Source organism: Coturnix japonica, chromosome 14 (genome assembly GCF_054131305.1).
Source record: "Coturnix japonica strain WE chromosome 14, WE-NBRP24, whole genome shotgun sequence".
Taxonomy (NCBI): Eukaryota; Metazoa; Chordata; class Aves; order Galliformes; family Phasianidae; genus Coturnix; species Coturnix japonica.
In genome coordinates, this window is record NC_140676.1 from 324,714 (window position 1) to 338,000 (window position 13,287).

The following is a 13,287-nucleotide window of genomic DNA, read 5'->3' on the forward strand; positions in this document are numbered from 1 at the left end:
TCCCGGCGCAGCAGGCGGCAGCAGCTAAAGAATATTCATTTATTTAGAATTATTGCTGAACAACTCTTCCAACCGAGGAGATAGACCAAAATAAACACAGTAGGGCTTTGCACGGGGTGGGGGGGGGAGAGGGGGCAACTGCTCAGCAGACACAGTGCAGGTGCACCCCAACAGCTCTCCAGCACAGTGCAGCGTGGGGTGCGGTGCTTTTTGGTAATGGGACAGAGGTAGATGTGGGGATACAGAGTGGGCATGGGGGCTGTGCTGGGGGGGGGGGGTAGGCTGAAGGAGCTGCAGCTATAGGGGCACTGGTGGAGGGGGTGCTGAGCTGTGGGTGGGGGGCTCCAGATGCAGGAGCACCAGGCTGGGTGGTGGCACCCACTGGTCACACACTGCTGAGTCAGCACACGGCTGCCCCTCAGCTCTGGGTGCCTTCCCCCTCCCCTCTGCGCTGCAGGATGGAAACACTGTGTGCCCCAAGGATGGGGATGCAGTGTGCTGGGCTGGCAGAGCTGTGCCATGACCCAAGGGTGCCCCTGTAGCCCACTCCCATCACAGGGCAGGGAGGGGGCACAAAGCCCCCCTAGGGCTGCATTTCCAGGGCACGTTCCTTCCTGCAGCCCAGGCTGAAGATGCTCATGGGGCAGCAGTGTGCAGCAGTGTTGGTGCAGCACCTGTGGGTGTGGGACCCCCGTCCAGCCCCTGCAGCCCCTGCAGCCCCGCACAGCTCCACAGATCACACACGTTACACAGGTTTACAGAGAACATTGCTTGAAGGAAACTGAACTCAGTGAAAAGATAAATCCAACCACGCGGCACATCTGAAAAAAAATAAATTACTTTCAAAATACCATCATTTGCTCAAGTTGAACAGGGTTTGCCTTCCTTTAAATACATCGCTCACCAAAGCCACTCTGTACTCAGAGCTGCTGCTTCCGCTGAGCTTTGCAATTAGTTTGTAAGAAAATACTCTTTGTGTGTGTGCCCTGTGGCCTCTTGTGGCCTGCCCCAGCTCACCACTGGTGCCAGAGCAACAGGAGCTGCCCTGGGCTGTGAGGAGCTGGGGAGCGCAGGGTGGTGCAGCGCTGGTCTCCACGCAGGGGATGCCAGGCTGACGCACGGCACAGTGCAGCCGAAGGGTGACCCAGGAGGTAGGATCAGGAGCGATGCTCATCATCTGCTGGGGCGCAGCCTGCCAGCTTCAAGTACATCACACAGGGCTGCGGGTGAGGACGGGGCAGGAGCCTGGCCACCACTGAGGTGTGGGGGATGGGGGGGTGGCAGGGCACCAGGCAGAGGGGCACTCCTCCAGAGGTTTAGGGAGAACGGGCCCCAGCAGGAACGGCCCCATGAAGGCGAGAGCTCTCCCAGGCTCCCTGCCCTGTGCCCAGCCGTGCTTCAGAGATGTCCCTGACTCCCCCCGCTCACCCCCCTGCAGCAGCACTGCACCCCAGCAGTTCTCTTACACGACGGGTCTATTTTGCCATCTCCACACCCCCCTGCGCCACCCACCGTCCTTGCTACAACATGTTGTAATATGCCATCTCCTTCATGGCCTGCTCTGCCAGCACACTGTCGTCTGGGGGGTTCTCCACACCCTCATAGCCGTATGAGTTCTCCTCCTCGTAGTCCTCCATCTCCTGCTGCCCGTCCAGTTCGGTGTGCTCAGCCCCTGACAGGTCCATCATGGGATCTAGGGCACAGTGCACACAAGCTGGTATCAGCCCCATACCCGTGGGGCCCTGTGGTCCCCACCCACCACAGCACCCAAGGTGCATTCACTATGGGCACTGTGGTTCGGTGCTGCTCCTGCAGCAAGCCAGCAGCAAGCACAGCACCCAGCCTGCAGCACACAGAGCCCAGCACAGTTCCAGCTCAGCCCACACCTACCTTGGCTGTCCAGGCTGATGTCCATCACGCCATGCTTGACCTTCATGTGCCGGCTCAGGTTGCCTTTCAGGTTGAACTTGCTGGAGCAGTAGGGACACTTGAAGGGTTTGCTGCCCGCGTGCAGGTGCATGTGGCCCAGCAGGTTGTACATGCGGTTGAAGGACTTCCCACAAACCTGCAGCAACGTTCTGGGGTTAGCGGGGTCCCGCAGCTCCCGAGCCCAGCAAAAAGCCCAGCCGCAGCCTTGGGGATGCGGCTGTGCAGACCTGACCTCACTGCTGAGGATCCCGATTGCTCCCCAGTGATCTCTAATGGGGCAGCCCACCCTCCCCACCAACCTCCCACCCCTTTCCTTTCCTGCTGCTATTTCTGCAGCCTCCACACTCACAGAGCCCAGCGTGCCAACCCCTATCCCCAGCCGCCCGTGGCGCCCTGTGGTACCTTGCACTTGAATGGCTTCACCGGTGAGTGCACAATCATGTGGGTCTTCAGCGTCTGCTTCTGCACAAACGTCTTGAAGCAGATGTGGCACTGGTAGGGCCGGACGCTGGTGTGGATGAGCATGTGCCGCTTCATGTTGGCCTGCAGCGTGAACTCGCGCCCGCACACCTCGCACTTGAACTCCTTCACGCCCTGCAGGGATGCGGGAGGCGGTGAGTGCGGGCGGGGAGGGGGCGGCTGAGCTGAGCTGCACGGAGCGGGCGCTGCGCTGCGGTGACACGGGGTGGGGGGTGGGAGGCAGGGGGACAGGGAAGGGACATCTCCCTCCGGGCTGACCCGCACTGCGCCCCCCCAGCGCCCTCTGCGGCCGATACGCCCCCGAGCGTGGCCAGGCAGCAGCCCCGGGGCGCTCCGTGCTGCACACGGCGCCTACCTTGTGCGTGAGCGAGTGCTGCTTGAGATGGTGGATCTGGCTGAACTCCATGCCGCACTCGGTGCAGACGAAGGGCCGGACGTTCTGGTGCTTCAGCATGTGGTTCTGCAGCTGGCTGCGGTAGTGGAAGGACTTGCTGCACTCCAGGCACTGGTACAGCGTGGGGCCCTGGTGCGTGGCCAGGTGCCGCTTCAGCTGGGTGAGCGTGGAGAAGTCCAGCCCGCACTCCACGCAGACGTGGCAGCGGCCGCTCTCGTGCTTCACCTCGTGGGCCTTCAGCTCGCTGGGGTAGGCGAAGCCGCGGCCGCAGAAGTGGCAGCTGTAGGGCTTGATGTCGGTGTGCAGCAGCATGTGGCGCTTCAGGTGGCTGGTCTGCGTGAAGGCCTTGCTGCACACCTCGCACTTGTGCGGCCGCGTGCCCTGGTGTGTCAGCAGGTGGGTCTGCAGGTGGCTGGGCTGCTTGAACAGCTTGTTGCAGTGCGGGCAGGAGTGCGGCTTGATGCCGTTGTGGCCCAGGATGTGCGTGACCAGGTTGTACTTGGAGGTGTAGGACTTCTCGCACATGCGGCACTGCCAGCGCTTCTGCCGGTCCCCGGCCTCCACCAGGTACGAGTCGTCGATCTGCACGTTGATGTCCAGCCGGTCCAGCTGCGCCTTCTTGCTGTGCTCGCTGTTGTCACCCGCAGCGTCCGCCTCCATCTCTCCCGGCTCCTGCCACGTGAAGCCCTGCTCGCTCTTCACCCGCTCGGGGGTCGCGGGCGCCTCGGGCTCCCCCGGGGACGGGGCTCCGCTCTCAAAGTCGCACGGTGTCGGCGCGGCGTCCCGCGGGTCGGGATCGCAGCCGCGCGGCTGCTGGTGCCCGTGCCGCCGCAGGTGCCGCAGGCGCCGGGGCTTCCTGCTGAAGGCGCTGAGGTCGATCATCTTCACGGCTCCGCTGGGCTCCGCCGGCAGCTCCGGGGCGGGGGTTGGCGGGGCACCGCGCTGCGGGTCGGCCTCGTCCTCCCCGGGCGCGGCCACCTCGAACTCCTCCGTCTCCGCCTCTTCACGCTTGACCTTGGGCAGCAGCCTCACCGGGGGCCGCTTCCTCCTGCGCGCGTGCTTCCCTGGGGAGCACTCCGCCTCCAGGGACTCGTCCTCCTGCCCGTCCAGCGCCGCTCCCTCGCTCTCGGGCTCCGCCGTGATGTCGGGCTCTCCCTCAGCCCCCGGCCCCGGGAAGAAGCCGGCAGGGCTGACGGTGGCCCCCAGCAGCTCGTTGTCGGACACCAAGCCCAGCACCGCAGCCTGTGCCAGCGACAGCACCACCACGGCGTCCGTCTGCGTCCCACACTCCGTGAAACGCTCCATCCCTGCGCCCTGTGCGGTCACGGCTGCGGGAGGAGACGGACAGCTGTCAGCAATCGCTCCCACCCCGTGCAGACCCCCGCGCAGCGGTTCCCATTGACACAATCCCGTGCAACTCAGGGACAGGTCACAAAGCCAAACACGGCTCAGTGGGACTCATCCCACCCTAATGCTGCCCGCAGAGCAGGAAGCACTGAAACTCAGCGTGCAGAGCATCCCAGCTGCCCTCTGGAGGCTTCTGCAGGGACTCCTCATGCTGTTTAATAATTCCATCTGCTTCCAGGAAGAAAGTCAAACAATTGCTCACAACTGACACAGCGATGCTCATTTGTGCTGGGAGGAGTGCAGCTCAGAGGGACAGCTAATAGAACAGCCAGCACGGGCTTGTTGGCAGCACAGGGATCCTCTGAGCAATGGCAATAGTGCCCATCCCCAGAGCAGGGCTGAGCAGTGCCACAGACAGCAGCGATCACTGCCAGCACTGCAGAGCTGTGCCCCAAAGCATCTCCAATCAGTTCCCACTGCTGCCGAGCATCCCTGGCAGAGGAACAGCCTTGTGTGCTCACTCCTCACCACACGCTGCCCCAAGGAGCCCCGGGGAGCCCACACAGCAGAACCTGCTCCTTCCTGGGCGGTGGTTCTGCGCTGCTGGGGGCCAAAGCACCAGGAGCAGCCCTGCAAGAAGGAAGGGGCAGGGAGCACCCAGAGCCCCGCAGCTGACCCACACTGATGGTCCTGGCTGTGAGAAGCAGTGATGGGAAACAGCGGAGGGAGGATCACAGACAAAGCAAAAGAGAAAGTGGGAGAGAGAAGTGGGAGAGCTGCTTAAAGCAGCAGGCAGTCTGCGGTGGGAGCAGTGTGCTGGTGGGGAACACAGCCACGCAGCCACTGTGTGGGAACATATGGGGTGTTCTGCTGTGTGGGATCACAGCCCCCAGCAGGGCCCATCCTTGGGGCAGGCGGGGCAGCAATGGAACAGCAGCCCCGGGTGAGCAGGAGGCTGCAGCTTCCTCCTGGGTGGGGGCGGGGGGGGGGGCAAGGAAGGGACAATCTTGCTCAACGGAATTATTTCTGCAGCTGCAACAAAGAGGAGTCCTATGGGGGAGGTGAAACACGAATACACCCTAAGCCAGATGCTGCTGCAGTCCCAGGAGCATCCACGAGCCTGGAGAGCAGCAACCGAGGGCTGAGTATCACCCCCCTCAGAACAGAGGAGCCCCCAGACCGGGCTCTCAGCATCCATCCCGCAGAGCTGCAGGCGGAGCAGGGCCGGGCACAGAGCGGCGCGGAGGCTGCGATGGGAAGCGCAGCGCTGGGGGTCGGAGCGTCTCACAGCGGGCTGCAGCTTCCCGGAAGGAACACAGCCCCCAGAGTCGTGCCATTCGTGCTGCAGGGAGGAAGCTGCACACAACAGGAGCTCCCTGGGGAGGAAGGCCGGGTCCCCTCTGTCTGTGCAGGCGGGAGGAGACGGAAAGCAGGAAAAGCTGCTCGGATCCGGTTGGGATTTTGCTCTCTTCCTCATTTTGGGGCAGCAATTACTACTTCTCACGTGGATGCCTGTCCCAGACCGTCTGATCACACCGTATCCAAGGGCTGATTTCTCCAAACCCACATATCATACCCCATTGATTACCCGGGACAGTGGCTCTGCTCCCCGCAGCCAGCGGGGCAGGACGGGTCCTGGTGTGGGGTGCAGAGCTGGAGCAGCAGTGGGGACAGCTCTGCTCCTCCATGGAACAGCACTGTGACGGGGAGCGGCTGCAAACACACAGCTCCCAGCACTCACGTGCCTGAGAAAAGCAAACAACCAAATGCTGTCGATAAGCAGAGGCTTTCAGAAGAATTCAGTGACAGATCCTACTCTGCAGCACTCTGAACAAGGGGGTGAGGGCTGCTCTCTGAGCTCCCAGCACTAAATACAGGCCCGTGGCACACAGGACCATTTGCACTTTGTCAAACATTGAAGCTCTTGTATGTGAGCGAGCTTTGCTGCTCAGAACAGAGCATGGGTGCAGCAGCCACAAAGCTGCTGGTGCAGCTACACAACACCACGCTGGGGAGAAGCGGCAGCCAGAGGGAAGCTGCTGTTTCACTTCCCCCTCACACTTCCCCATGGCTCTCATGGGCCAGGAGAGCCGCTTCCCAGCACACCAGCTGGGCTGGGAGCAGCACCCCCAGCTCCATGTGCACACACTTGGGGCTCTCTAGTTGCAGAGCCACACTGCAGTGCTGAGAGCTGGGGAGGGGGGTGGTCCCATGGTCACAACACCCATCCTAGCACTGCTCCAGGCCAGCACCAGGCAGGCACAGGAAGGACCAAATGGTTGAACCCCAACGTTCCATGGAAGGGGTGTGTGGCACACCCTGCAGGGGGACAAACAGCTGCAGTAGTGCCCACGGTGGGCAGGAAAGCAGCACCAGGCAGATGTTCTCATACCCTGCACAGTGCACTCACTCCCTGCGGCCTGATCCAGAACAGCTCTGCACCAACGCACCCCTGACCACTTCTCACACCCTCATTACTGCCCCATTGCAGCACAGAGCCCCAGCTCTGCTCCCAGCCCGTCACTCCCTGAGCACCAACAAACAGCTGCACAAATTTCATCACTCCATTTTCCAGCAAAGCCATCTCTCTTCCAGGAAATCTCTCTGTGCAAAAATCCCCCACTATACCGACTTGTCCACATCTCCCCTCAGCACACCAGTTGCAGCATTGGGGTCGCTCAGGAGGGAGACCCACATCCACACTCCCCATCTGGCACTGTGGCTGTGGTGCTCTGGGGGCACCTGCTTCTGCTGTGTGCCATGCAGGGATCAGTTCCTGATACAGAGCTGCAGGCAGTGCCAGCAGCACCGCAGCCCGAGCTGAGCTCTTTGCCTTGCCCTGAGCTGCTGTGCCTGCTGGGCTCCCCATCCCCTCCGTGCTGCTCCAGCACCTGGGGCAGCCCCATACACACAAGACCCTGCATGTGCTGGGGGCATCAGGCTGTGCACATCATCTACAGCAAGCAGCTGATTGCTGCATCTTGAATATCTGCATGAGCACTTCTGGGCTTATTTTCTTTCTCTTCCAGAAGAGCTTTCCATCAGGTTTGATAAAGGAAAAAAATCAGCCTTTCATCTTTCAGTCTGTGTGCAGTTCTTCCATAAAGCTGCTTACAGCATCCATACAAATTTTAAGCAGAATAAAATGCATTTTTCCCCCTGAAAATCACAAGGAATCACCACAATGATTCACAGCACCGACCGGATACTGCTCAGCCTGGGGCCGGGGGGTCTGTGAGGTGCCCACGGTCTGAGCTGTGCAATGAGCAGTAGAGCCCTGGGGGGGTTCTGCTCTCTGCCCATAGAGCACAGCAGTCCGGCTGGATTGCTGCTGACAAAGTAAACTTGGCCTTCCTAGAGAAATGAAACCAACATTTCAATTCCCTCCATCAGTGCCTCCAAGCTGAGTGCACCTAACTCAGCTCATTCAGGGAAACCATTAGCGGGTTCTATAGAGAAAAGAGAACAGCACTCAGCACACGCTGATCCACTGTAAGGAGTTATAGAGGGCATGGAGGGCTCCCCTTGGGGACCCACATTCCAGAGCCAAGGGCAGCCCCAGCCTGCACCGTGATGAAGCACCGTGTCTGGTGGCACAGCCAGGCTGGGGAAAACAGTGACGGTGTGTCTGTGTGGAACTGCATCAGGGAGGGAACGGCCTTCTGCTCATCAGGCCGTGTTAAAAACACGTGGATCATCAATACCTGGGGATCCTGCCTGCAGTCTCACTGCCACCCTCACAGCCAGAGGGGAAAGCAAACAGTGATGGGCTCATAGCCAGTGGGCTCCGGGTCACACGGGTGGAGGGGAAGGAGGGTGATTCCCAAATAATGACAGGACGGGGGGAGCACAGCACAGGGCTGCCACAGACTGGCCTGCAGGGAGCAGGGCTGCACATATTGCCCTGGGACAGCCCCTGCTGGGACCCTCAGCCCAGCCCTGAGCACCCACCTGGCGCCCCTTCCCCCCCAGCACACCCTCTCCTCTCCTCTCCTCTCCTCTCCTCTCCTCTCCTCTCCTCTCCTCTCCTCTCCTCTCCTCTCCTCTCCTCTCCTCTCCTCTCCTCTCCTCTCCTCTCCTCTCCTCTCCTCTCCTCTCCTCTCCTCTCCTCTCCTCTCCTCTCTCTCTTCTTCTCTCCGCCACTCTCATCCTTCCCGTTTCCCTGGCAACCCCTATCTGGGCGCTGTGGATCTGTCCTCTGCCTCCCTCTTATCTCTCTCTTTTCTCTTTCATCTATCTCCTAATCTCCCTCTGTATTCCAAACCTCTGTCCTTTGCTTGCTTGCTTTCTCTCTTGCTTTTCATCTCCTCCCATGTCTCCTCTATCTCTGGGTTACAATTATTTGAATCTCACAAAGAAAAGAATCCTCTCCATGACCGGCCATGTCCCCTGTGCTGCCTGGGACCCCACGTCTCCCCGAGCGCCCGGCCGTGCTGGGAGCAGTGCTGAAGCTGAGCGCTTCCCCAGCCCCGCAGACAAAGGCAGAGCGCGGCGTCAGCCAGGATCGGGCAGTCAGAGCTGACCCACATGCTGCCCACGTTCCGTGCAGTGCTGCAGTTTGCGTTCCCTCTTCGCCTTCACCAGGTGCATTGCAGCTGGGACGGAGCGTCCCCGCACCGCGTCCTTCTGCCCCTCCGACACCGACGGAGAACCAAGAACCAGCGGCCCCGAGCCGCGCTCCGACGGCGCTCAGCTTCTGCTCCGGCTCCGAGCAGGCAGGGACACAACAGCCAGGGGGAAGCGGCGGCGCTCGGGGAGGCCGGTTCGCTCTGTGGGCGCTGGGTGCCACCCCCACGAGGTCCGGCCGCTCCCAGCCGCTCTCAGCGCCCTTTGCCACGGCACGGCGCAGCCCCGCGGAGCTTTGGAGCCGTCCTGCCCGGCGGCACCGCGACCCACGGCGAACCCACGGCCCCGCTCAGGAAGTGCCCGAGCCCACAGCGCTCAGGCTCAGCCCCGCGGCCCCAGCACGGCACTGGGGTCACCGCATTGCTCCTCTTCCACACCGAGCCCCCCCTGCCGCGCCTCGCCCCCACCTGCGCAGCAGAGATGCGGCCCCTCTGCCGTGCCCCGGGATGTCCCCACTCGCCCGCACCTCGGCGCAGCGCGGCGATACCGGCACACGGAGCGGGTCCCTCCTGCCCGGCCGGGGCTGCCCGCACCGCGCGGGGTCTGCGGCACTCAGTCCCTCCTCCCTGCAAAACAGGGGGTTGTTGTTGTTGTTGTTTTTGCTTTTAAGTGAAATAAACAGGGGAAGAGCGACTTTCAAGTTCCTGCTGCCGCAACGACTTCTCTTCTGCTCGGTCCCTTCCCTCTCCCAAAATAGAAGAGCTATTCAAAAAAGACGCGAAAAGAAAAAAGGAACTGAATAGAGGAAAGAGGAAAGAAAAAAATGGAGCCCCAAGGGGGAGGAGAAAAACAGAATGAAAAGACAGCAAAAGTAAAGAAAAGGGATGAAAAATAAAGGAGGGGGAAGAGAGAGACAGACAGAGAAGCTTTGAAAAGAAAGAATGCTCCCAGCCTGAATACAGTGTGCATGAAAAAAAGGGCGCTTGAAAAGAAACAGCCACATGAAATGACCTCTCATTCACAGACTGTGCCAATCACCACCACAATGTAAATCCTTTCTTCTTTTTTTACATTCTCTCTCTTTCCAGTGGGGGCAGCGGGAAAAGGAAGAAAAGCGAGTTAATTCTCAGCGCAGCGGAGAATAAATCTGCTCCCTTCTAACTCCCTGAAAGAGACACCGAGCCACTTTAAACGTACTTCTCTGCTAATCACACATGCAGATACGTGGAAAAGTCAGCGGAATTCTGCACGCTGGGATCCTGCAGGAGGGTCCGGCTCCACCGAGGGCCTCCGAGGAACCTCCCTTCCTTCCCTGCTGAAAAAAAGCAGCAAACAGAAAACAAAACCGAGCAGCCATGAGAGGCGATCCGAGCTGGAGATGTGGGTCAAGAAGCAAACCTCGCCGGGAAGGGAGGCTGTGGGAGGCAGGCAGAGCACAGGGCCGGGATCCCAGCACTGCTCCGAGGGCACGCGGGGCGCTCTGAGGGTGTGGGGCGGGTGCTATGGGGCCGCAGTGCCCCTGCGCCGAGTGTGGGCTGTGCAGCACTGCTGGCAGCATTGGGCTGGGTGCTGGGGCTGTGCAGTGCCTGCAGCACCGATACGGAGCTCCGTGTAGAGCGAAAAAGTGCGGTGTGGGGAGGTGAAGTAGCATGAGATAAAGGGAGAACCTGAGTGTAGGGAGGAGAGGATGCTGGAAGTGGGGCAGTGAGGAGGACGCTGCTGCTCTACCGGAGCGGGACCTGCACGTGGCCTGAGCCAAGGGGGGAAGCGCAACAGCAGCAAAACTTCACACCCAGCTCTGCAGGACGGAGCCACCAGGTGCTGCGGTGCTGCCTGGATGTGACTGCAAGAGGGAGCAGCCAAACGTTACAGCGTGGAACACATCCTGCCCAACAGCACAGTGTGCTCTGCTGTGCTATGGAGCCAGCGCTGAGTGAGGCAACACAGCACGAAGGCAACGCCACACTCTCATCATGTGCTGCCATTTTCCTCACAACCAAATTCTGCCTCTGCGTCCCAGCACAGAGCTCGGCCATGCAGGGCAGTGCTGGGCCTGGTGCTGCCTCCCTGCAGCCCACAGCAGGGCTGGTTTGTGAGCAAGAGCCGGCGCTGCCGACAGCCCAGCCCTTCCACATGGTGAACAATGGCCGGCTGGGAAGCGGCCCCTGAACTGCATCCACCACTACTGTGCTTTGGCTCTTACTTCTGCTTCTTCCCAGTGACCCACAGAGTGGAAGCAATAGGGTGTGGGGCAGTGATGTGGGTCTGCCCAGAGCTCTCCCAAAGCTCCAGAGCTGCTGGCAATGCTCCTCAGTGCCTGCACTGCATGCTGCTCACCATGCACCATCCCTGCACAGCCCTGCCCTGATGTGAGCAGCATGACCAACACACACTGCTTGCAATTCATCAAAGCTCAGGAACACGTTGGCAAACACCTACATGCACATACAGGGACCTCCTCCTCCCAGAGCCCTCCCAGGGCTGGTGCTGGGGCTCAGTGCCGCCTGCTGCCCATCTCAGCCCTGAGCCACAGCACTGAGGGAACAGAGCGAGTGTGTTTCAGCACAGAGAGCTTTGGGTCTGTGCTTGTGAGGCTCTGTGTGCTGCTGTGCTGAGTGCCCCCGGCCTGGCAGCCTGCAACGGCTGAAATTTCACACCAGAGCTGCATTTGGCTCTGCACTGTGTCTGCCTGCAGACCTGCACGGGAACGGCTGCACGGGGAGCTGCAGGTGCCCATGGTGTCAGCACAGAAGAGCACAGCAGTGCAGCAGCTCCATGCATTAAAAGCTGGGGAGGCCTGGCAAAGTCTGCCCACGGTGAAACCAACCCCGAGGTAATAGTGCAGAGAGCAGCAATGCGGGGAGGAGGAGCCCACCAGCACATCTCAGTGCTCCTCAGCTGCTTCCCAGGGCAGCACCTGGAGATGTGCACAGCTGAGGGCACTGGGCTGGATGCTCAACTATCACACACAGCTCTGGGAACACCTTCACTGTAGCAGCCTTTATAAACATCCTGCATCCTTGTACCTTGACCAACAGGCTGCTTTTATCCAAATGCATTTTCCTTTTGCTTTGGCAACAAGGGCTGCCCGAGCTGCCTGCAGTCTGTGTTTCCAAAACAACGTGCATTGCTGCTCCGTTTTGCACTTATTGCACCACGAAAGTCCCATAAATGTACGGAATATTCAGCTGCCTCCCTGAAGCTTCCCCGGGAGAGCCGTGGGCTGAGGGTCTGGCACACACCTGAGCTGTGCTTGTAACAGTGTGACCAGCAGCCGGGAGCTGCCACGTGTGTGTTGTGCTGCTCGGGATCAGTGACAGCTGGGAGCCCACGAGCTGAGCCTGGGCTGCGGGGGGGCTCCCACGGGCACCCCGGGCACTGAGGGGGGTGAAGGCGCTGCTGGCGCATCCTGCCCCTCCTGCCACACCGAATGCCGACAAAGGAACTACTCATGATTGACTTAGTTACTAATTGTAACCCAGCACATCCTGCCGGTTATCAGGGAGCCTCCAAAGGGCTGTAGGAAGTTCCGAGCGCAGTTCTCACCCCAAAGCACGACCCAGCACAGCCGGGCCCCGGCCGGGCCAGCCCCTCCCGCAGCTCCCGGCGGACAAAAGGAGCCGAGCCCTGGACCTGGCGGGGCGGCTCCCGGGGATCGCGGCGGTGTCACCCCCCGCCCCGGGGCCTTTCCCGTCTCTCTGGACGCTCCCCGACCCCCGAGCCCGGTGCGGCCGTTCGGCTCCGTCCTACGCCCGGCCCGGCCCCGCCGCCCCGCGCTCCCTCGCACCTGGGTGGCCCCGCTGCCGTCCCACGCCTCGCACGAGAAGCTCCGCGTGAGCAGCGGGTACCGGCCGGATGACGGGGACACACGGACGGCGCGGACGACCCCGACCCCTCTGGCGTCGCTCCCCGCCCTGCAGCGCGTCCCCATTTAAAGCGCGACCCCGGCGACCCCCGCCCTCCCCCCGCCCGCCGTACCCGCACCTCCCCGCAGCCCCCGCCCCAACGCCGCGCTCGGGGCCCGGTGCCGCCGTGGGAGCGTTCCCGTACCCGGCTGCTGCCCCGCAACAGGTCCCGACCCCACGCCCCGCAGCCCGGCCCGGCCCGACCCGCAACTTCGACCCCGCGGCCGCGGAGAAACTTTGCGAGGCTGCGGTGGGGAAACTTGGGGCTGCGGAGCGGGGCGGGCGGACCCACGTGCGGACCCGGGCGCCGCCGCCGCCGCCTCCGCCCCGCACCGTGTCTCCCGCCGCCATCTCTCCCGGCCCGGCGCGGGGAGGCGGCCGGGCGGGCGGCGACGCGCGGGGCCCCGGGCGGGGGCTGCGGCCCCGGGGAGCGGCGGGGACTCACCGTGCGTCCCGCGGCGGCTCCGCAGGGCGCGGGGTGACGGCGGCTGCGGGCCGTGGGCCCGGCGCTGGGCGCGCAGGAAGGAAGGAAGGAGGGAATGAGGCAGGCTGACGTGAAGGGATGCAAAACAGCTCCTCCTAACTCGGCCGGGAGCGACGAGCGCGGCGGCGCCGGGGCCCTTTATCTCGCCGCCGTGGCCCCCGCGTCCCCCCCGCCGCGCCCGG

General features: G+C 62.0%; 1 protein-coding gene across 4 annotated transcripts; it reads right to left on the bottom strand.

The window, feature by feature from the left end:
* Positions 1-25: 25 nt before the first annotated feature.
* On the bottom strand, positions 26-13,264 carry ZNF710 (zinc finger protein 710). 4 transcript variants are annotated; one of them, XM_085515129.1, is made up of 6 exons: positions 13,067-13,264; positions 2,765-4,131; positions 2,332-2,523; positions 1,891-2,065; positions 1,513-1,693; positions 26-821 (listed from the first exon to the last, which is right to left on the bottom strand). In XM_085515129.1, exons 2-5 carry the CDS (start codon positions 4,106-4,108, stop codon positions 1,521-1,523), a joined length of 1,884 nt encoding a protein of 627 aa, XP_085371255.1. In that variant the 5' UTR covers positions 4,109-4,131; positions 13,067-13,264; the 3' UTR covers positions 26-821; positions 1,513-1,520. The 4 variants fall into 4 exon arrangements, with proteins under 4 accessions (XP_085371255.1, XP_015728881.2, XP_085371256.1 ...); XM_015873395.3 differs by lacking the exon at positions 13,067-13,264 and adding an exon at positions 9,914-10,043 and having other exon boundaries at positions 26-1,693; XM_085515130.1 differs by lacking the exon at positions 13,067-13,264 and adding an exon at positions 9,243-9,577 and having other exon boundaries at positions 26-1,693.
* Positions 13,265-13,287: the final 23 nt, after the last annotated feature.